Below are 19,633 nucleotides of genomic sequence, written 5' to 3'. Positions count from 1 at the left end.
TGGTCGCCTGTCCTCCCCTCCTCCTGCCAGTAAAGTCAGAACATGCAAAACTGAGCTCTTGGCCTCCCTCCCACACGCGGACCTCCTCCAGTGGGGCTGCCTCACCACCCACAGCCAGACCATCTCAGGTGGTGTTGCTTCTGCCCCTGAGATGGTTGTCTGTCCACTCCCGGGCCACCCCCCTCAGCTCTCACCTCCTCACTGCTCTCCTGCACTCACTCTTGGCCTCCTGAAGTCCATTCCTCCACACAGCAGCCACACATAGTTTTTCCAGCACAGATCTGACTGTGTCACTTTTTGCTTGAAGCCACAATGGCTCCTAGTGCTCTCAGGATAAAAACCAAATGGCAAGGCCTGGATGGTCCAGCCCTGCTCAGCCTGTGAGCTTCTCGTTCCCGCCATGTTGCCCTTCTGCCACCCACCCAGGACCTTTGCACATAACTTTCATCTTGCTGAAATGTCCTTCCACCTGGGTTGAGTTTCCCTGAGTGTCCTTGACATTGTAGTGTTGCGGTTAGATTCCCTGATCGCCGCCCTGAGCAGGTCTGCTCTCATATCCCATGGCTTTCCTTCTCAGCTGTAATCTGAGTTGGAACCTTGGTGTTTATTTACGTGATCCTTTGGTTCACACCTGTGTCTCCTAGGCTGTCAGCACCATGATGCTGAGGGCTGTTGAGCGAATGCGTGAATGAATCACACAGTTGCTGCTGGCCCCCGAGTCCCCTGCCCAGCCCACTTCCCCAGCTTTGCTTCTGCCTCATAAGTGTAGGGACCTCCGGGGAGGCTGCCAGGAGCCTGGGTAGATGCTGGGCTGGGCCCTGCTTATATCCTGTCTTCCCGGGGAACGCTTTCAGAGCCTACATGGAAGATGCCCCACTGCTGAGAGGAGCTGTGTTCTTTGTTGGCATGGCTCTCTGGGGAGCTCACCGGCTCTACTCTCTCAAGAACTCCCCAACATCTGTGTTGCCGTCATTTTATGAGGTAACTTGGCTTCTGTACCGCAGTGAGCTGGCGAGGGCGGGAAAGCTCACCTCAGCCCCACCCAGTGGGGACAGACCTGTCAGACGTGGAGTCTGCTGCAGGGCAGGAGGTGGGGGAGGTGCGGGGGGAACGTGTGCAGTCACTTGCTTTGCAAGTAGGGTTGCGATGTAGGGCCTTTGAAGGTTTTATTTTCAAGCAAATACTATATTTTATGAATTTCATCTTCTACAAATTAGCATCAGGACTGCTCAAGATTCCTCCTGGGGATAGTGACATGCTTGCTTTTGACAGTTTCCTTGGTCAAGTGGCAAACTTGCTCTTGCTCTAGAATGAGGCCAGAGATAATAGCTTGTGTTTCCACTGTGCCTGGCGGAGTTCGGAGCACTTTGCATGTTTTCATGTAGCCATCATGGCACCCTGGTGAGCTGGGGCAATCATAACGTCCTCATCTTATCTGATAAGCAGATGAGCTGTGTCATGTCCCAGCTGCCCCTAACGGAGTCCTTCTGGCCACACCCCATCTCCTGGGCAGTGGAGGGCGTGCTCTCTGCGCGTTGCTTGCATCAGGGTAGCTTTCAGGTTCCTCTAGGCCAGGAAGCCAGGGGCCCGGAATTTGAAGTGAATGGTCTGGCTACGTCAGGCCCTTTGGAGCCAGTATAGAAAACACACTTCTGGGTTCCTGAGATATTACTTTTGTGGCCCGCGAGACGTGTGTGGGAGCGAGGCATCTCATGCTAGGTTCCAATGGCAACGTGCTGGGGCTTCCTGTGCATGAGCGTGAAGGGGCTGACGCTGCGTGCCCCCTGGGCTGTGTTCCAGGCCATGACCTGTCCGAACGAGGTGGTGTCCTATGAGATCGTCCTCTCCATAACCAGACTCATCAAGAAGTACCGGAGGGAGCTCCAGGCCGTGACGTGGGACATCCTACTGAACATTGTTGAACGCTTGCTTCAGCAGCTCCAGGTGAGGTGGGCACAGGGAGAACCAAGACGGCTGACCCGTTGGCCAGAGGGCCCCTTCCTGGGGGGCGTGGACCCATGGGGGCAGCTCCCCGCCCCTCCAGGGCCCTCCCTCAGAGCTTGCTGGGCCGTGTTCTCTGATGGTTCTTGGGTGGCAACTCGCCGTCCACTGAAGACGGCTGTTTTTCCCAAATCCCCTCTATCATTTGGAGCAGGACTATGTAATAGGTGAGCAAGGTGGGTGGGGGGTAGTGTCGATCAAGATCGACAGAGTAACACGCCAGGTGGCCTCCATGGCCTGCAAGTGGACCCTGAAGACAGTTCCCAAAGTGTCTCGAATGCTGCCCGCAGTTGGTGGAACTTTGGAGGAGGGCGTTGACTGTGGCAGGAAGGAGGACGTGCTGATGCAGGGACTGCAGATGAGATGAGGCCACATATAGCATGGGCTCGGGGCTGGGGCACTGGGGCGGGCTCTAGGTGGACGGCCAGGCCCGTGGGAGGAAGGACCAGAACTCAGCAGGTCCTGGGTTCTTGTCCCTCAGGGGTGGCTGCTGGGCCAGACCATTGTCACGACTAGCTGGTCAGGCAGTGCTTCATCTTGGAGTGATGGTCTGGGAGACCACACCCCTGGGGGCCTCCAGAAGATGCAAGAGCCTGAGGGAGGCGTGAACACACTGGTAGTGGAGGCCTGCCGTGTGGGCACAGCCAGGACCCCTTGGGCCCCACCATTCCCCAATGGGCAGGAATAGCACTTGTGCCCCCTGCCCAGTGGGAGGACCTGAGGGGGTGTCTGGATTCAGCTCATTTGAGCTGAGGACTCTGATGCCGAGTCCTTGAAGGGAGCTGAAATCCCTCCTGTGTAACCGTGCCTTCGTGTTGCAGAGCCTGGACAGCCCAGAACTCAGAGCCATCGTCCACGACCTGCTGACCACGGTGGAAGAGCTGTGTGATCAAAATGAGTTCCACGGCTCGCAGGAGAGATACTTTGAGCTTGTTGAGAGATGTGCAGACCAGAGGCCTGTAAGACCACCTCTGTCTCCAACACAGTGGGGCCTTTGGTGCTCAGGCAAGAGGGTGGTTTAGGTCAGGCTGCTGGGGGAGGGGAGGGTCTGCTCAGCTCCCGGAGGTCTGGCTATGTGGGTCTGGAGGCAAGTCTTCCGTGAGTTTGAAGTAAAAACCCTGGCAGGCTTCTGCTCCCCTGGGATTTGTGCTCCAGCAGGGAAGTCTGCCGGGCCGTCAGGAGGCTGAATGCGTGTGGGTCTGTGAGAGCACATCACAGCCTAAGCATCCATTTCCTCCCACCTGTGCGGAGGGAGGGGCCAGTTGGCTTCATGCTCAGCATATCTGCTCCCCGAAAGGCAGGCAGTCCTGGTGCCAGAAGGGCTCAGCCTGATGCAAGGCTTTTATGTGGGTTTTATTTTTTATTTCTTTATTTTGGCTGCGTTGGGTCTTCATTGCTGCATGTGGGCTTTCTCTAGTTTCGGCAAGCAGGGGCTGCTCTTCTTTGTGGCGCACGGGCTTCTCACTGCGGTGGCTTTTCTTGTTGCAGAGCATGGGCTCTAGGCATGTGGGCCTCAGTAGTTGCAGCAAGTGGGCTCAGTAGTTGTGTGCAGGCTCTAGAGCGCAGGCTCGGTAGTTGTGGCACACGGGTTTACTTGCTCCACGGCATGTTGGATCTTCCTGGACCAGGGCTCGAACCCATGTCCTCTGCATTGGCAGGCGGATTCTTAACCACTGTGCCACCAGGGAAGTCCGTTACGTGGGTTTTAAATGAATCTTCACTGCTGCCAGCAGGGCCTTTATTGTGTGGGCTCCCTACCTGGGCCTCGGAGTGGCTGGTCTCTTGGGCCAGCAGCATGGGGCCGTACTTATCAAAAGACCTCTGGAAGGGCAGAGCGGCTCATTCACTCCAGGTCTTTCTTCTTTTGACAGGAGTCCTCCCTCTTAAACTTAATAACCTACAGGGCTCAGTCAATCCATCCAGCAAAGGATGGCTGGATTCACAACCTGCAGTTACTGATGGAGAGATTTTTCAGGTAGGCAGCCTCTGGAGGCCCGCCTGACCCTGTGTCTGCACTGCAGGCAGGACACTGAGAGTTAGCACTTTCCTCTCCAATTCTTGAAAGTGACAGTTCTCACTGAGCAGGAAAGGGTTTGTTTTCCAGAGGACAGAGTCCTCTGAGGCCTCTGTGCTTACTCCCTCCTGTGGAGTGGTCATCTAGAAAGAGGCCATCTCTGAGGGCCAGGTTCTCTGCCCCTTTACCCCATTCTTGGTCTGGATGTTGCCGAGCTGGGCCCCACGCGGGGAGGATCCGGAGTCAGTCTTGCCTGACATGGAGGCGGGTGGGTCTGGGGGCTGGGTCCCCAGGGAAGCCATTGGAGGTTGGGCTGCTCGGGCTGGCGGAGGGTGAGGCCGGTGGCTGGTGCACCCGCCTGGCCCCAGCAGGTGTGCCCCTGCCCCCAGGAACGAATTGCGCAGCGCTGTGCGTATCAAGGTGCTGGACGTCCTATCCTTCGTGCTGCTCATCAACAGGCAGTTCTATGAGGTGTGTATCCGTGCCGGCGCGGGAGCCCTGGGGCAGCAGGTGCGAGGGCGGCCTCCACAAGCCATGCAGGGCGATGCTCACCCAAGAGGCAGCGCGTGACCCTCCTGGGGTCGGCCTGGGACCTGGGGTCTGCCAGTGCCTCTCTGTGGCAGGCTTTGTTTCCTCGTTCATCCCTCCCTCCCTCCCTCCCTCTCTCCCTTCCTTCCTTCCCTTCCTTCCTTCCTTCCTTGGTGCCTTCTGCCAGGCCTGTGGCTGAGCAGCCAGGGGGCATAGTCCCTGCCCTCAGGAAAACAGTCTTGCGTGGGGACATTTTCTTTTCATTTTTATAATCACACTCATCCTCCGGGCTCTGGGCTGATCACCAGATGCCAGGGTGGTGCCAGCCCCTACCAACCTCTCTACTGCATTTCTTCCCCTCCAGTCCATCCTTCACTAGGTTTGCAGCCAGGGCCTGTCCTTCTTTCAGAAACGGCAGCAGCCCCTGCCCACTGGGCGCTCTTCTCCGGGAGGTGCGCTCAGGCTCTGCGTCTCCCCTCGCTTCCCAGCACCTTCCTCACCGAGGCCTCGCTGGAATGCCTGGTATCCCTAGGACCTGCCCACCCCTCCTACCCTCTCAGTCTTCCCTTTCCCTGCATCTCTGTCCCTTGGAATTCACTCTTTTTCAGAGTCCAGCTCAGTGCTGCCTCTTTTAGGAAGCCCTCTGGTTTCTTGAGTCCCTCGTGTTGGGATCGCTTCATCCTGCTCTCTGCTCCTGTAGCGCTTTGTACCTGCTTCCATCAAAGCGCTCATCCTGCTGCCCCGTTATAGTGGGCTCTGTGATGTCGGGGACGAGGTCCCTCTATCCCCAGGGCGCACACACAGAGAGCTCTCCACATGGGATCCTTCTTAATTGTGATGTTGAATGACAGAGAGGGAGCGGGGACATTCACTGCTGCATCACGTCTGAGTCTGAGCCCGTGGGCCATGCCCCAGCTGGGCCAACGTGTAGTCGTCATCATTCTCCTGAGCCAAGGGGACGCACAGAGTGCCCTGGAAGGGGCCTGGGCCTCTCAGGCACTTGCACACCCCGCCGCGGTTGTCCCAAGTCTTTAACGACGTGTTAGGTGAGTTTTGGCCGTGGCCAGTGGCTCACCTGGCTTCTCGTGTGCTTGGTGCAGGAGGAGCTGATCAACTCAGTGGTCATCTCACAGCTCTCCCACGTCCCGGAGGATAAAGACCACCAAGTCCGAAAGCTGGCCACCCAGTTGCTGGTAGATCTGGCTGAAGGCTGCCACACCCACCACTTTAATAGCCTGCTGGACATCATTGAGAAAGTGAGAACCGCTCGGGCCTGGGGCTTGGGGCGCCTGGGCTGCCATTGGGACCCCTCTCTGTGGCAGAGCCCAGCGGACAGCAGTGTTCTTTGGACCCGCTGTCTCTGTTCTCTGCAGGGAGACTGCCTGGGTCTCTCCGAGATGGGGTTCCCTCCTAGCAGAGATGGGGCGGTGTTGGGAGGTCTGGCCGGGCCTGCTGCTACTTGGCACTGTCCTGCTGCTGTGCTGCCCAGAGGTCCTGGGACATGGCTCTGTGGCTTCGGGGGAGACTGGCTGTGGGTGGGGTTTGGGCACATTGTCCTTCTGCACAGCCAGCATCCTTTTAATTTCAAAATGCATTGCAGTTTCTGAACCATGCCTTGGATGAGGGGAGTGCATCTTTCCTCTTGAGAAATAAAGGAGAAAGTATTTTTTGGTAGAAAATACCAGATCTGATGGTTGCTGCCTCAGGGAGCCCAGAGTTGGGAATTTAAATAGAGATCTTCTCTCTGTAGGTGATTGCCCGCTCCCTCTCTCCACCCCCTGAGCTGGAGGAAAGGGATGTGGTGGTGTACTCGGCCTCCTTAGAGGATGTGAAGACTGCAGTCCTGGGACTCCTGGTCATCCTTCAGGTGGGCCTCTGCATCTCATTGGAGTGCTGCTCTTTAGGGACACATCCCCGAGGAGACCTGGGCACTCCCGGGTGTGATCCCAACTCCTCGTTACAGTGGGGGGACCAGGTCAGAGCCCTGACCAGGTCAGGGAAGGGTGGACAAGGCCCAGCCAGAGCCAGTCTGTGGGAAACACTCCCGAGCCAGTGCCAGAACCACCCCCTCAGGTCTCCCCATAGCCAATGAGGTGGGAAGGGCTGGTGTCCATTCTGGCCCCACGGTTGTTTGGTCTTTTTTTAATAGCTTTTTTGAGATGTAACTTACATACCATACAATTCACCCGTTTAGAGTATATGATTCAGTGGTTTTTGTTGTATTCATGGAGTTGTGCAGCCATCATTAGACACATTTACCCCAAAGCAGCTCCATACCCATTAGCGGTCACTCCTTATTCTCCCCTCAGCACCTCCAGCCCTTGGCAATCACTAATTCACTTTCTGTCTCTGTGAATTTGCTTATTTTGGGCATTTCATAGACGTGGAATCACACAATATGTGACCTCATGTGTCTGGCATCTTTCATTGAGCATAATGTCTTCAAGGTTCATCCATGTTGTAGCGTGTGTTGGTACTTCATTTCTTTATATGGATGAGTAATAGTTTATTGTATGGATAGATCATATTTTGCTTATCTATTCATCAGTTGATGGACACTTGGGTCACTTCCACTTTTTGGCTGTTGTGAATCATGCTACAGTGAACACACACAGTTTCTATGTGGACACGTGTTTCATTTCTCTAGGGGATCCACCTAGGAGTGGAATTGCTGAGTCAGCTGGTAACTCTGCTTAATCGTTTGAGGAATAGCCAGGCTGTTTTCCACAGGGCCTGCTCCATTTTACATTCCCAGCATCAGTGGATGAGGCTTCCATTCTCTCTGCATCCTCACTCACACTCCTTATTTTCTGTTTTTTTTGATTATCACCATCCTAATGGGTATGAAATGAAATCTCATTGTGGTTTTGATTTGCATTTTCCTAATCACGTTGAGCATCTTTCCATGTGCTGATGGGTTGTTTGTGTATCTTCTTTGGAGAAATGTCGGTTCAGATCCTTTGCCCATTTTTTTTTTTTTTTTTTTTCCCGGTACGCGGGCCTCTCACTGTTGTGGCCTCTCCCGTTGCGGAGCACAGGCTCTGGACGAGCAGGCTCAGCAGCCATGGCTCACAGGCCCAGCCACTCCGCAGCATGTGGGATCTTCCCGGACCAGGGCACGAACCTGTGTCCCCTGCATCGGCAGGCGGACTCTCAACCACTGCGCCACCAGGGAAGCTCTCTTTGCCCATTTTTAAACTGGATTATTTGTCTTTCTCGAGTTGTAAGGGTTCTTTCCATACCCTGGATACAACTCCTTTATCAGTTAGACAATTTGCACACATTCTCTGTTCCCAGTCATCCTCGCCACGTCATGCTCGCTCTCCTGCGTGGTGGCTGTCCTCACACGCTCCCGGGCACCGCCTGGCTCCTGAGGCTTGCTGGAGCTGTGGACTTGTCCCTTTATGTCCCCAGCAGGGCAGCGATCAGGCTCTTCCACTGGCTACTGCCCTCGATCACTGACTTGCAAAGCATTGTGGTGTTATCTATACTTAAGGTCACCTGCCAGTATCAGTATTGTGTAAAATGTAATATTTGAATCAATTGGTTCATAAACTACTTCGTAAAATGTTGATGGTAGAATAGTTTCCGTCATGTTTATACATGATGGACTTTTATTATCTGGTGTGGAAGTTTAAAGTTTGATAAAAAGTGGACAGCAGGGCTTCCCTGGTGGCGCAGTGGTTGAGAGTCCGCCTGCCGATGCAGGGGACACGGATTCGTGCCCCGGTCTGGGAAGATCCCGCATGCCGTGGAGCGGCTAGGCCCGTGAGCCATGGCCGCTGAGCCTGCTCGTCCAGAGCCTGTGCTCCGCAATGGGAGAGGCCACAACAGTGAGAGGCCTGTGTACCGCAAAAAAAAAAAAAAAAAAAAAAAAAAGAAAGTGGACGGCACCTCCTTGGTGTCTTGTCCATAGCAGCCCTGTGCTCCCTGTGCCCTGACTTGAGGGGTTGTGGGGAACCCTGTGGCCCGGATGAACCCAGAAGCCTATACAGAGAATGAAAAAGAGATGATGGTCTATTGCCCTCACTTGGAAATTGAGCCCTGGCGACCCGGGGCCGCAGAATCGAGCTGTTTCCTACTTGAGCAAAGTCCTGGGCCAGCCTGTTTTCATTTTTCTTTTTTTGTAATTAAAAAGTAATATATATGTCCAGTTAAAACACGCGAACAGCATAAACGTAGCAAAAAGTTCGGTTCCCTCCTTTCTTCCCACGAAAATGGGCAGGCAGAGCAGCGGCTGCCCGAGTCCATGGGTGTCCTTCCTGAGATGCTTGTGCTTTGTCAAGCGTGGTGACCAACTCCCTCCCCTCTCCCTCGCGTGTGTTTTTTGTTTTTTGTGGAAGGCAGGGATAATGCTTTTATGTTGTTTTTTTTCAATTAATTTATTTTTGGGGGCTGCGTCAGCTCTTTGTTGCGGCACGCATGCTTCTCTCTAGTTGTGGCGCGTGGGCTTCTCTCTAGTTGTGGTGCGTGGGTTCCAGAGTGCGTGGGCTCTGTAGTTTGTGGCACACAGGCTCTCTGGTTGAGGTGCACGAGCTCACTTGTTGTGGCACATGGGCTTAGCTGCCCCGCAGCATGTGGGATCTTAGTTTCCTGAGCAGGGGTTGAACCTGCGTGCCCTGCATTTACCACTGGACCACCAGGGAAGTCCCTATATTGTTTTTGAACCAAAGAGACACCACTCTGTTAATCATTTTTTTCTTTAAAAAGAATATCAATAAAAAAATAAGTAAAATAAAATTCAAAATAAATAAGTAAATAAAAGAACATCAGTGATACGTTTTTGAAGCACTGCTCTCCTCCAAGGCTCAGAGTACCACAAAGGGGACCCTTGGCTGTAGCTGGGTCCCTTGGGTCCCTCCTGCCCCAGCACCACCCTGTAACTCCTGCCCTCAAAACCAGGTTGCTGGCAGCACCGCGAACTCTCACACCTGGCCTCCCGTAGCCTCGCTTGTCAGGGAGGCGCTCTTGACCTTGCAGAGGTTGGGGAGACGGGCTTATTGTGGGGTTAATAACAGCCCCAGCAGCTAGGGGAATTATCCCCTTTATAACCCCTCACAAAGCACACCTCCTGCCTTTCTCTGCCCCTGGTTTCTCCCGCTTTGCCTCGTGGCGTTGAGAAGGTGCTCTGTTGGTGCACGTGGATCCTGTCATGCGTTGCTGTGTTGTGCGCCATTGGGCAGGTTTCTCTGATTTATTAACCGATTCCCTGTTGATAACACAGATACGTGGCTGTTTCTGGTTTTTTGCCCTCACCAAGGGTGGGCGCATGTGGGCGTACCCGTGGGATGAAGCCCTGAAGCGGAGTTGGTGGCTTGAGGTGTTTGTACATTTTAAAGAATGGTGGGTGCGGCCAGTTACCTCCAAAGTGCTTGCCTGGCCTCTCCCCCTGGGCATCAAGGTGCTGACTCCCTGGCTGGAGTTTGGCCTCCTGCCCTTGCAGTGACCAGCACGCTCTCTCTGCAGACCAAGCTGTACGCCCTGCCTGCCAGCCACGCCACACGTGTGTATGAGACGCTTGTCAGCCATATCCAGCTCCACTACAAGCACACCTACACCTTGCCCATTGCCAGCAGCATCCGGCTGCAGGTATGTTCCCTGGGGCACCCAGCAGCTGCATCCGGCCTGGTGAACGCAGTGGCTGCAGGCTGGAGAGGCGGTGGGGGGCCCGGGAGGGGTCTTCAGCAGACTGTTCCCTCCTTAGCACCAGCTGTGGCTGCGTCCTCCCCAGGACCTGCTGCTTTTTCCTTTGCCTGTGGTCTGTATGCCTCTCAGTCACATGGCGGCCTGAGATGGGGGCAGAGAAAGGGAATTGCTCTGGAGCCCCAGACCCCTGGTGCCGCGGAGTCTGTTAGTGACTGGCAGCGGGGGTGCAGGGCAGGGCATACTGGTTTGAGCTCCCACCATGGGAGCTGGCACCAGGATGAGCAGAGGGCGCTGGGATAGAAGCCCCGGTCCCTTTCAGAGCGTCCGCCCAATGGGGCAGCCCCCTGTCGTTTGGGGAGCTCAATTAAATGACCCACCAATAGCTGAGGGAAGCGACAGTGTCCTGAGCAGAGCTCTGCTGTCTATACCGGGGCTGTGCGATGATGCCTGGGCAGGTGCAATATGTCCCCCTGTTGCCCCGGGTGTGAGGGGCTGCCGTGCTGCCAAGCTTTTGTGGGAATGTCACAGCCTCCATGGGCTCTGAGAGAGGAGGCCGTGAGTGCCCGCGCCTCTCCGCCAGCACCACCATCTGCGATGAAGTCAGGGCGTGGTTGCTGTTAGCGCGCCAGCCTTTCCCGAGAGCTGCGCAGGCCTGTGTGGCCGGGTGGTGGCTTTCTCTCTGTTGGACCATGCCTCCCGCTCTCCACAGGCTTTCGACTTCCTCCTGCAGCTGCGGGCCGACTCGCTGCACCGCCTGGGCCTGCCCAGCAAGGACGGGCTTGTGAGGTTCAGCCCCTACTGCGTCTGTGACTACATGTACGATTCTGGGTCCTGGGGCGGGTGGGGGGTGGGGAGCTCGCTGCCCTCTGCCCTGGGGTGGTCCTGTGTCTGAGGGAAGGTCCCAGAGGCATCCTGAACACAGCCCTGGGTTGGGGCTTGGGGCCTGCATCCGTCCTTAGCCTTGTGGAACGGGAGCTCCGGCCTCAGTGCTTCTCCCACTTGCTTCCACAGGGAGCCGGAGAGGGGCTCTGAGAAGAAGGCTGGTGGCCCCCTGTCACCTCCCACTGGGCCCCCTGGCCCGGCACCTGCAGGCCCCGCCGTGCGGCTCGGCTCACTGCCCTACTCCCTGCTCTTCCGTGTCCTGCTGCAGTGTTTGAAGCAGGTGAGACGGTCAGACCCTCCGGCTGCATTAGGTCAAACCAAGCAATGACTGATGCTGCCCGGGGGCCACAGTTCTTCTCCCACATTGGCAACCTTGGGAGGTTCGCTGCCTGTTTCTAGGTTGTCTGCCTCGAGGCCTCACAGCGGTTCCGTAGCCGTGTGTTGAGCGCCTGCTGTGTGTGGTGCATCACCGGAAGCTGGGTGTGGAGCCGAGGAGATGTTCTTTCCTCTGGGAGGTGGTTTTGGTACAAGAGTGAGGTGTATTGACAAATAACTGGATTGTAGGATGGGGTGTGCCTTGGGAGGAGGCACCAACAGGCTGTGCAGGACCGAAGTGGGGGGTGCCGTCACATCTGGTTGGGGGCATGGGGAGGGGCAGGTGAGGGCAGTCTTGAAAGAGGGGGAAGATTCCAGCGGCAGGAGTAAGCAAAGCCTGGAAGTTAGGGGAGGTAAGTTCCCTGTGGCGGGAGGTGGAGGAGCTCGGGCCTGTTCCCCAGTGGGGCAACAAGGAAGGAGGGTTGGTCAGCAGTGTGCTGCAGGCGGGGCTGGGCAGCCCGGAATAGGCTGGGGGCCGCTCCCGGGGGCCACGGGTGGGGAAGCAGAGCTGGATGGAGAGGCGGTAGCAGGTTCCCTGGGGGTACCGGGGTTTGGCATTAAAGGGGTTTGTCGGAGATTTCCTGTGATCGTCTCAAGGTCTCCATGTCACAGGTGGGATCTGGGGAAAGGCTTTTAGGACTCCTGGCCATTGGTGTAGTTTATGGGCAGTGGTCGCCCCAGTGGAGATTGGGAGGCTCACCAGGGAAGGTCCGTGCAGGCCACAACCCTGTCCTCGATGCTGTGGCTCTGGGTCAACTTTGGTCCTGTGGCAGGTATCTGGGCTCATGGATTGTTGAGGAATACTTGCTTCTCTTTAAGCTAGTACAGTAGCTTCTTTTCAGATCCATCTTCATTGTGCTCTGGGTGGGCATCATCAGAGCCCCTTGGGTCCAGTGCCCTTGGTAGGCTGTCCTCAGATCACCGTTGGGCAGGTGGGGAAGATGGAGCCAGCGTGCAGAAGTTCCAGGTCCTGCTGAGAGGAGAGGGGCTGTGCTGCACTGGGCCTCCTGCCCTGCCTGGCATTTGGAGGCAGCGGCCGCCGTCCAGGGCTGACTTTTCTCTGAGCAGCATCTGCTCCCCAAGCTGCAGGGACTGAGGGCCCAGGCTTGTGTGGAGAACAGGAGAGCAGCTCTGAGGCCTCGCTGCTGTCCAGATCAAGCTTCCAACCCTGAGACCCCGTCTTCCCTGTTCCTGCAGGAGACTGACTGGAAGGTACTGAAGCTGGTGCTCAGCAAGCTGCCCGAGTCTCTGCGCTACAAGGTCCTCATCTTCACCTCCCCGTGTAGTGTTGACCAGCTATCTGCCGCCCTCTGCTCCATGGTGCGCCTTCCGCTTCGGGCCTTTCCTGTGTCGTGCACAGCGGGTCCGCGGCCTATGTGGTGGGTGGGGCCACAGCATAGTTCCTCAGCTCTGAAAGACTGAGGCCTGGGAGGCAAACTTGTTTCCCTCAGAGGCTCGGACCCCGGCTGGAGTGCATGCAGATGGTGCCTCTGGGATCCTGTCCTCCCATCCCAACTCTCGGGCAGAGGATTGGGGGCCTCCGTGAAGGGCTCGAGTTTGCAGGACTGAGCAGGGTCTTAACTCCTTCCCCCCTCTGCCTCCCCGGGGTCTGTCTCCCTGGCGGATCAGTGGGCAACCTCCCACTTCTCTGAGAAGGCAGACTGCTGGCTAGAACAGGAAGTAGGGAGGTCCTCGGGCTTTGACCCCTTCTCCCGCTGGGCCTACATTCTCGGGCCACCCCGTGCCCCCTGGCCACCCAGCTTGACCCGGCTGCCGGGCAGGGCTTCACATCTGGCCCTTGGCTGTTAGCTTTCAGGTCCCAAGACCCTCGAGCGGCTCCGAAGCACCCCAGAAGGGTTCTCCAGAACCGACCTGCATCTCGCTGTGGTTCCCGTGCTGACAGCGTTAATTTCTTACCATAACTACTTGGACAAAACCAGACAGGTACCAGATGGGAGAGAGATGGTTGAGCTTTGAAAGCCTGGTCCCCAGGATGCTTGCTTCAGCCAAAGGGGCCCAGCGTTTTCCTCCTAACGGGTGGCTATTGGGCCAGGGCCAGGGCAGCTGGCTCTGCTTTCCTATATGGCCAGTGCACCCCTGCCAGCTGGCGCAGCCTGGAACTGTGGACGTTTGAACTCACTGGTGCTCCTGAGTTGTCTCAGGGAGGAGTGGGCTTAATGAAATGCTTGAATATCCCCCCTCCACACATATGCAGTGCCATTTTCTTTCTAAGGAGCATTTCCTGGCTTGTCCTTGCTACAGCGTTAGGATAAGTGCTGAGCCACTTGGTGGCGCCGAGCCTGTTTTGAGAGGCATAGCAGTCGGGCAGAGGGCACCCCCTCCACCTACCTCCAACTCTGCCATCAGGTGCAAAAAGCACACGCAGTAATGCCTGTTTTCTTAATTCTGCACTGCTGGGTGGGAGGCCTGCAATGAGCCATCACCTTTACTTTCTCTTTAAATTCCTGATACTTTTGTCACTCTGCCCTCATTAATCAGGGAACAGAAGTCTTAGGGAGCTCAGGTAGCCCACTCAAGGCCACAGCAAGGCGAGAGGCCTAAACTCAGACTCAGTCATGTTTGGGCAGTGAGCCCATGCTCTTGATCAAAGTACTGTTGGAAACTCACACTCGATTTGCCATCCCCCACCTCACTTCCCACCCCGACTCCTGGGGTGAGTGTGAGCTCCAGCTCCTCCTGTGTGGCGTGGCCTGGTTCTCACTGGCTGTGCTCCAAAGGGGTAGCTGGCCACACTGGGCTGAAGGTTCCCTGAGAACCCTCAAGGCCCAAAGTGTTTCCGAGGGGTGGGGCTGGCTGCAGGAAATCAGAATCATCCACAGGGCCTTAAGCTACCAGGTGGTTTGCCCGAGGCTGTGGCCTGAGATGGCACTTGTCTCCTGCTGGGCAGAGCTGGGCCATTTTCACGGAGGACTCTGCCCAGGGTTGGTGTGGGCCCGGCAGCCTTGCTGTGTTAGGCAGACCTTCCCCTTGCCAAAAGGCCAATCAGTTGGGGATTCCAGAACCAAGGGGGTGATGAGCCCAGTGTGTCCTGGCTCCAGGGTGGGCTGGGGACCTGAGACCCCGCCTGTGTGGGGGTGGGGGGAGGTGTCAGGAAGACCTTGACCAGAGCAGCCTTGCTGTCCCCTTGGCTCAGGTGGGGTCAGCTGCTGGTGGCTCTGCCGCTTAGGCGCCTGAGACCTGGGATAAGGCACTTGGCCTTTCTGAGTCTTGGTCTTCTCCTCTATAGAAATTCTGGAGTGGGAGAGGGGAGACCAGGCCCTGGCTCACCAGAATGGCTCTCTACGGGAAGGGGTGGGGCACAGAGGGCCAGCCTGTGGTGGGCCTGGTCTGAGGCATCCGTGTTGTCCCACAGCGGGAGATGGTGTACTGCCTGGAGCAAGGCCTCATCTACCGCTGTGCCAGCCAGTGCGTGGTGGCACTGGCCATCTGCAGCGTGGAGATGCCTGACATCATCATCAAGGCGCTGCCTGTCCTGGTCGTGAAGCTCACGCACATCTCAGCCACGGCCAGCATGGCCATTCCACTCCTCGAGTTCCTGTCGAGTAAGCATCTGTGGCTTCGCACGTGTGTATCTGTGTGTGTGTGAGTGAGGTGGACCTGGAGTTTGGGGCTGCGCCTTGCCTGAAGTAACTCGTGCTGCCTTCTCAGACCTCACCTTGGCTGCCTGTAGGCACGCTGTGCCCCGTGGGCCACGCTTTGCTGCCTCAGGGCCTTTATACCTTCTGCCCCTGTGCTTTGAACGCTTTCCTTGGTCTTCGAGTGGCTGGCTTCTTTCCTCCCCTTAGTGTCAGTTTATATGGCACAGAAGCCTCCTGTTGCCTGACCTTGGTCCCTACTCGGCCTGGCTCTTAGAGCCTTCTCTCTGTTCCCCCCTCAGCACACACTACAACTTGGAGGGGCTCTGCTCACCCCTCAGGTTGTGATGTCCAGGAGCTCGGGGTGCCCCACTCGCCCCTTCCTTCCCAGTACCTCATGCATGTCTGGCCCTCAGCAGGCCCTCCGGCGTGTGGACAACAGAAGCAGGGCAGGGCTTTGCTTCTGTAAAGGGCCACGTGTGATATGCCTTGGCTGCCTGTTCTTTTTGCTTACAACTTTTTGAAAAGGTAGAAACCATTCTTAGTTCACAGGTCATAAAGTGAGGCCACTGGCTGGATTGAGCCTGGGGACCATAGTTTGCCAGCCCTTGGAGTAGAGAGCTGAGGCCCAGGGGCAGGGGAGGGTCCTGTTTGGGTGGGTTGTGACCTTCACTGCTTTGCCACCTTCTTGGGTCGGAGTAGCTGCACTGGATTTTTAGACACATAGCACAGGACTCTGGCAGCCCCTGCCCTGCTGTGTTGGTGGGCCCGTCTTTGCCAGGCCCATCTGGGCTCCCTCACTGGCTGTCTCCTGGTGTTGCAGCTCTGGCCAGGCTGCCTCAGCTCTACAGGAACTTTGCAGCAGAGCAGTACGCCAGTGTGTTTGCCATCTCCCTGCCGTATACCAACCCCTCCAAGTAAGTGCTGCTGTGTATCCCTGTGAGACCCTGCCCCTCCTGGTTGTGGCCCAGGCCAGCTGGAGGCCTCTGCTTGCTGAAGGCCAGGCCTCTCAGAGTAGAAAGCCACACACACTCCCTGTGGCCATAGCACCTCTGATCTGCACCCCTAGCTCCTGGCTCATTTCCCTCGGGTGCCACGCTGGACCTCCAGCACTTTTCTTCTTTTCTTGTCACAGGTTCAATCAGTACATCGTGTGCCTGGCCCATCACGTCATAGCCATGTGGTTCATTAGGTGCCGCCTGCCCTTCCGGAAAGATTTTGTTCCTTATATCACTAAGGTAAGCCAGCGGAGGACGCGTCCCTTGTTAGGGCCGGGACCTGCTTTGCCGCTGGCTCACCATGGCTGGATCAGGGTGACGGGCAGGGGAGAGAGAGGTGGGGCGCCACTGGGACACAATTCTGCCGCACTTGTCCTGGGCCTGTAGCTCATCCCAGGCTCACAGTGTACCTGGGCTGGCAGGTGTGGAGGGAAGAAGCCTGTGGGTGCCTGGAGGGCCAGTGCCGTCTGGCCTGTGGCTCAGGTCTGCTCCACTCTGCCAGGGTCTGCGCTCCAACGTTCTCCTGTCTTTTGATGACACCCCCGAAAAGGACAGCTTTAGAGCACGGAGCACCAGTCTCAATGAGAGGCCCAAGAGGTGCGGGGCCTGCGTGGGCGGGCCTGGTGTCAGTGGGGCAGGGCAGACCTGCAAGCTGTGGCCTGTGGCCAGCATGGTGCGTACAGGCTGGGGCTTAGGGCGTGCCCTGCGCAGACCGTGCTGGGCTCCAAGGTGCCCTGGGGTTGTGAAGCAGGGCGGGGCCTGAGAAGGCTGCGAACACCTCACACATGGCTGGAGAGGCCAGCGCTGCTCCTCAGCAAGCCGGTTGCTGTGGCCTGCGGTGTTGTGGAGCCTGCGTGCTGGGTCGTGGCCAATCCTGCCTGGGTGACGGGCAAGTACAGATTTGCTGAGTTGGAGATTGAGGTGCTAGTTCTAGGGCGTCAGGTTTTGGGACTGACTCCGCTGAACAAGCCCAGGGGTGCATCAGGGCAGCTGACTCCTGAGAAGCCAAACACCTGGCCTGGATGGGCAGCTGACTCCTGAGAAGCCAAACACCTGGCCTGGATGGGAGGATCCAGGGTCCACAGATGCCCAGCCTCGGGCCAGGGTGGCCTGTCCCCCGAGCTCTCGCCCAGCCCATTGCTAACGGGGGACATGCTCTTCTTCATCACAGCCGCTTTCGCCAAATCTGAGAAGAGCCGTGCTAGGCCTTGTGTTTTCGTTTGCATTTCATTTGAACGGCTGCCCCCCTTCCTGTCCCCCACCTTCCTGTCCAAGCTTTTTTGGCTCTCCCTAGGTGGGAATACGGCATTTTCCAGAATGACCACGTCAGTGTGACCTAAGTCAGAAGCTGTTCTCTCAAGGTCCTGGTGGCTGGAGGCCGGGGCCTTGAGCTAAGAACTGACCTCTTTTTGAGCTGTGACCTTCAGGGCCTCAGCACCTGGTCCTGAGTGGGTGGGCGGGACGCCTGGTCAGCACAGCCTGGAATCTGCCGTGCGGTGCGGTCCACACACGTTTAGTTTGCACTAATGTTCTTTGTTTTGGTATCATGCGTGAAACCTTACTTTTTCTGTCATGTTTACAAGATGTATTTTCATGCATTTTTGTTTTCTGTTTCTTCCCCCTGCTAACTGGCCTCTGGCATGGTTTTTTGTTCATCTCACCCGCGGGCTCTCCATCCTGACCCTGTGGCCTGTGACCTTTCCTCCTCATCCCTCCAATGGCTTGTTTTCCCCTCCTGGGAGCTGGGCTCTCTGGGGCTTGGGCCTTCCTTCCTCACCTGGTAGTTTGAGGATAGCCAGACCCCCCAAACAAGGCTTGAATAACTCTCCACCCGTGAAAGAATTCAAGGAGAGCTCTGCAGCCGATGCCTTCCGGTGCCGCAGCATCAGTGTGTCTGAACATGTGGTCCGCAGGTAGTGGGCTTTGTTGGGTGGGGGGCTCAGACCCTGGAGCTTGGCCCGTGACGTGGCGCTGCCAGGCGGGAGCACCCGGGTGGCGGTGCATGGGGCTGCTTGCATGACCTCATCTCCTGCCCACGCCCTCCCTGGCCAGAGCTGGAGGAGAGCCCAAGTGGCAGCCCTCAGGCCGCAGGGGCCTGTCCTGCCAAGCCCTGCCCTTGGGCCCGGGGAGCCTGGTGGAGAGGGGTGGAAAGGTTGCATTCTGTCACCAAGGCTCGTATGGGCGCGGGCTGGCTGCACAGCATCCTCAGAGGCCGGCCTGGGAGCCTAAAGCAGGGTGACCACCGTGAGATCTAGAGGGTATCCAGTGGCAGCGCCCACAGGCCTGTCCCTGGAGGTCAGGGGCCTTTGCAAATGAAAGCAGCACCCATGCAGGTCAGGTGGGGACACACTCCAGGGTTCGGCTTTTCTTTCATATCCTCTTTAGTGGATTTTCTTCTTGAGCTTTTATTCTAGAAAAAGTCTGTTATCTGTTGTAGCTGAGAGGAAATGGGGGCTTTTGTGTAGGGCAGTGGGCTGGGGGCCAGCCTGCAAGAGGCCGAGCAGGGGAGGCCTGGCCTCTCCAGGGGTGCAGTCTCATCACTTCTCCCTGCTGTGTCCGGGTGCAGGTGTGGGCTCTGGGGGGGTTATTGCTTCATGCCGACAGGCCAGGCTGCACTGTCTCCTCACCTGGAAGCTCCTTCAAGCCTCAGCGTCCCACAGCTCGGAGACCCACCCCCTTGCTGACGCCTGGCTGGGGCTCTAGCCTCCAGCTGGCTTCCACCAAGTGGGGTTTGACTTGGGGGGGAGCTGGGGTTGGGGAGTGGTCAGTGAGGCTCCCCTTTCAGCTCTTTTCCAACAAATTCTTTATCATGAGGAAAACTCGGCAAAGGGAGTATGAAATTTGTATCAGAGTGAAACCTGCACAAGCCCCTCCTCCTGGTCACTGGGGCAGGGCCTGGGTGGCCCAAGTGTGTGGGTGAAGAGCCTCACATGAAGCCCAGACCCTTCCTGTCCTCCATGGGAGGTGGCCCTGTGGGCAGAATGCAATCTTTGTCTGTGTGTCCTGTGGTCTCCGTGTCTCTGCATGACTACACTGTTCTGCCACAAAGCCATCACCTGACTCTTCTGCACTTCGGTGAGGGGACAGCCTGTCTCTCCCCGTCTCCTAAGCCTCTGCTCCGATGAGTGGGCCTGGGTCTCTCCCATGAGCCCCTGTCTGCCCCCGCCCCGGGATGATGTGTCCACTCGGTTTGCCAAGCTGTGGCTCGACTGGCCACACGCCCTGGCGGGTCTTTCTGAGTGCAGCCCTCTCAGCACCTGCATGCCTTGAGCTTTGGCCCCGGTGGTAGATGGCTCGGCCCCCACCTGGCACCCTGACCTCGCCGTGGCTCCTCCCTCCAGCAGGATCCAGACATCTCTCACGAGTGCCAGCTTGGGGTCTGCAGATGAGAACTCAATGGCCCAGGCTGACGACAACTTGAAAAATCTCCACCTGGAGCTCACAGAGACGTGTCTGGACATGATGGCCAGATACGTGTTCTCCAACTTCACGGCGGTCCCCAAGAGGTGCAAGTCGGGCTCCAGGACTGGGGCAGGGCCGGAGGGCAGGGCCTAGCTTTTCTTCTGTGACTACACTTGGTCAAAGGGGCAGCA

The 19,633-nt window shown here is 57.1% G+C and overlaps 1 protein-coding gene across 18 annotated transcripts in view; it reads left to right on the top strand.

Annotated features, from left to right (window-relative positions):
• TSC2 (TSC complex subunit 2) overlaps positions 1-19,633 on the top strand; it is a 37,954-nt gene that overhangs the window by 7,542 nt on the left and 10,779 nt on the right. For 5 of the 18 annotated variants that reach the window (XM_060079114.1, XM_060079118.1, XM_060079115.1 and 2 more), the window contains exons 10-27: positions 855-981; positions 1,801-1,944; positions 2,823-2,960; positions 3,873-3,976; positions 4,405-4,486; positions 5,644-5,799; positions 6,294-6,410; positions 10,010-10,132; positions 10,899-11,005; positions 11,201-11,351; positions 12,644-12,766; positions 13,256-13,390; positions 14,820-15,009; positions 15,866-15,959; positions 16,178-16,280; positions 16,543-16,637; positions 17,825-17,953; positions 19,382-19,546. In XM_060079114.1, the coding sequence (XP_059935097.1) occupies positions 855-981; positions 1,801-1,944; positions 2,823-2,960; positions 3,873-3,976; positions 4,405-4,486; positions 5,644-5,799; positions 6,294-6,410; positions 10,010-10,132; positions 10,899-11,005; positions 11,201-11,351; positions 12,644-12,766; positions 13,256-13,390; positions 14,820-15,009; positions 15,866-15,959; positions 16,178-16,280; positions 16,543-16,637; positions 17,825-17,953; positions 19,382-19,546 (2,283 nt within the window). The remainder of the gene's footprint in view (positions 1-854; positions 982-1,800; positions 1,945-2,822; positions 2,961-3,872; positions 3,977-4,404; positions 4,487-5,643; positions 5,800-6,293; positions 6,411-10,009; positions 10,133-10,898; positions 11,006-11,200; positions 11,352-12,643; positions 12,767-13,255; positions 13,391-14,819; positions 15,010-15,865; positions 15,960-16,177; positions 16,281-16,542; positions 16,638-17,824; positions 17,954-19,381; positions 19,547-19,633) is intronic. The other 13 variants (XM_060079130.1, XM_060079128.1, XM_060079123.1 and 10 more) reach the window with 3 other exon arrangements.

The sequence above is a fragment of the Mesoplodon densirostris genome, chromosome 16 (assembly GCF_025265405.1).
Source record: "Mesoplodon densirostris isolate mMesDen1 chromosome 16, mMesDen1 primary haplotype, whole genome shotgun sequence".
NCBI classification, from domain to species: domain Eukaryota; kingdom Metazoa; phylum Chordata; class Mammalia; order Artiodactyla; family Ziphiidae; genus Mesoplodon; species Mesoplodon densirostris.
Note: the sequence above shows the minus strand (reverse complement) of the source record. Positions and strands in the feature narration are given on the sequence as shown.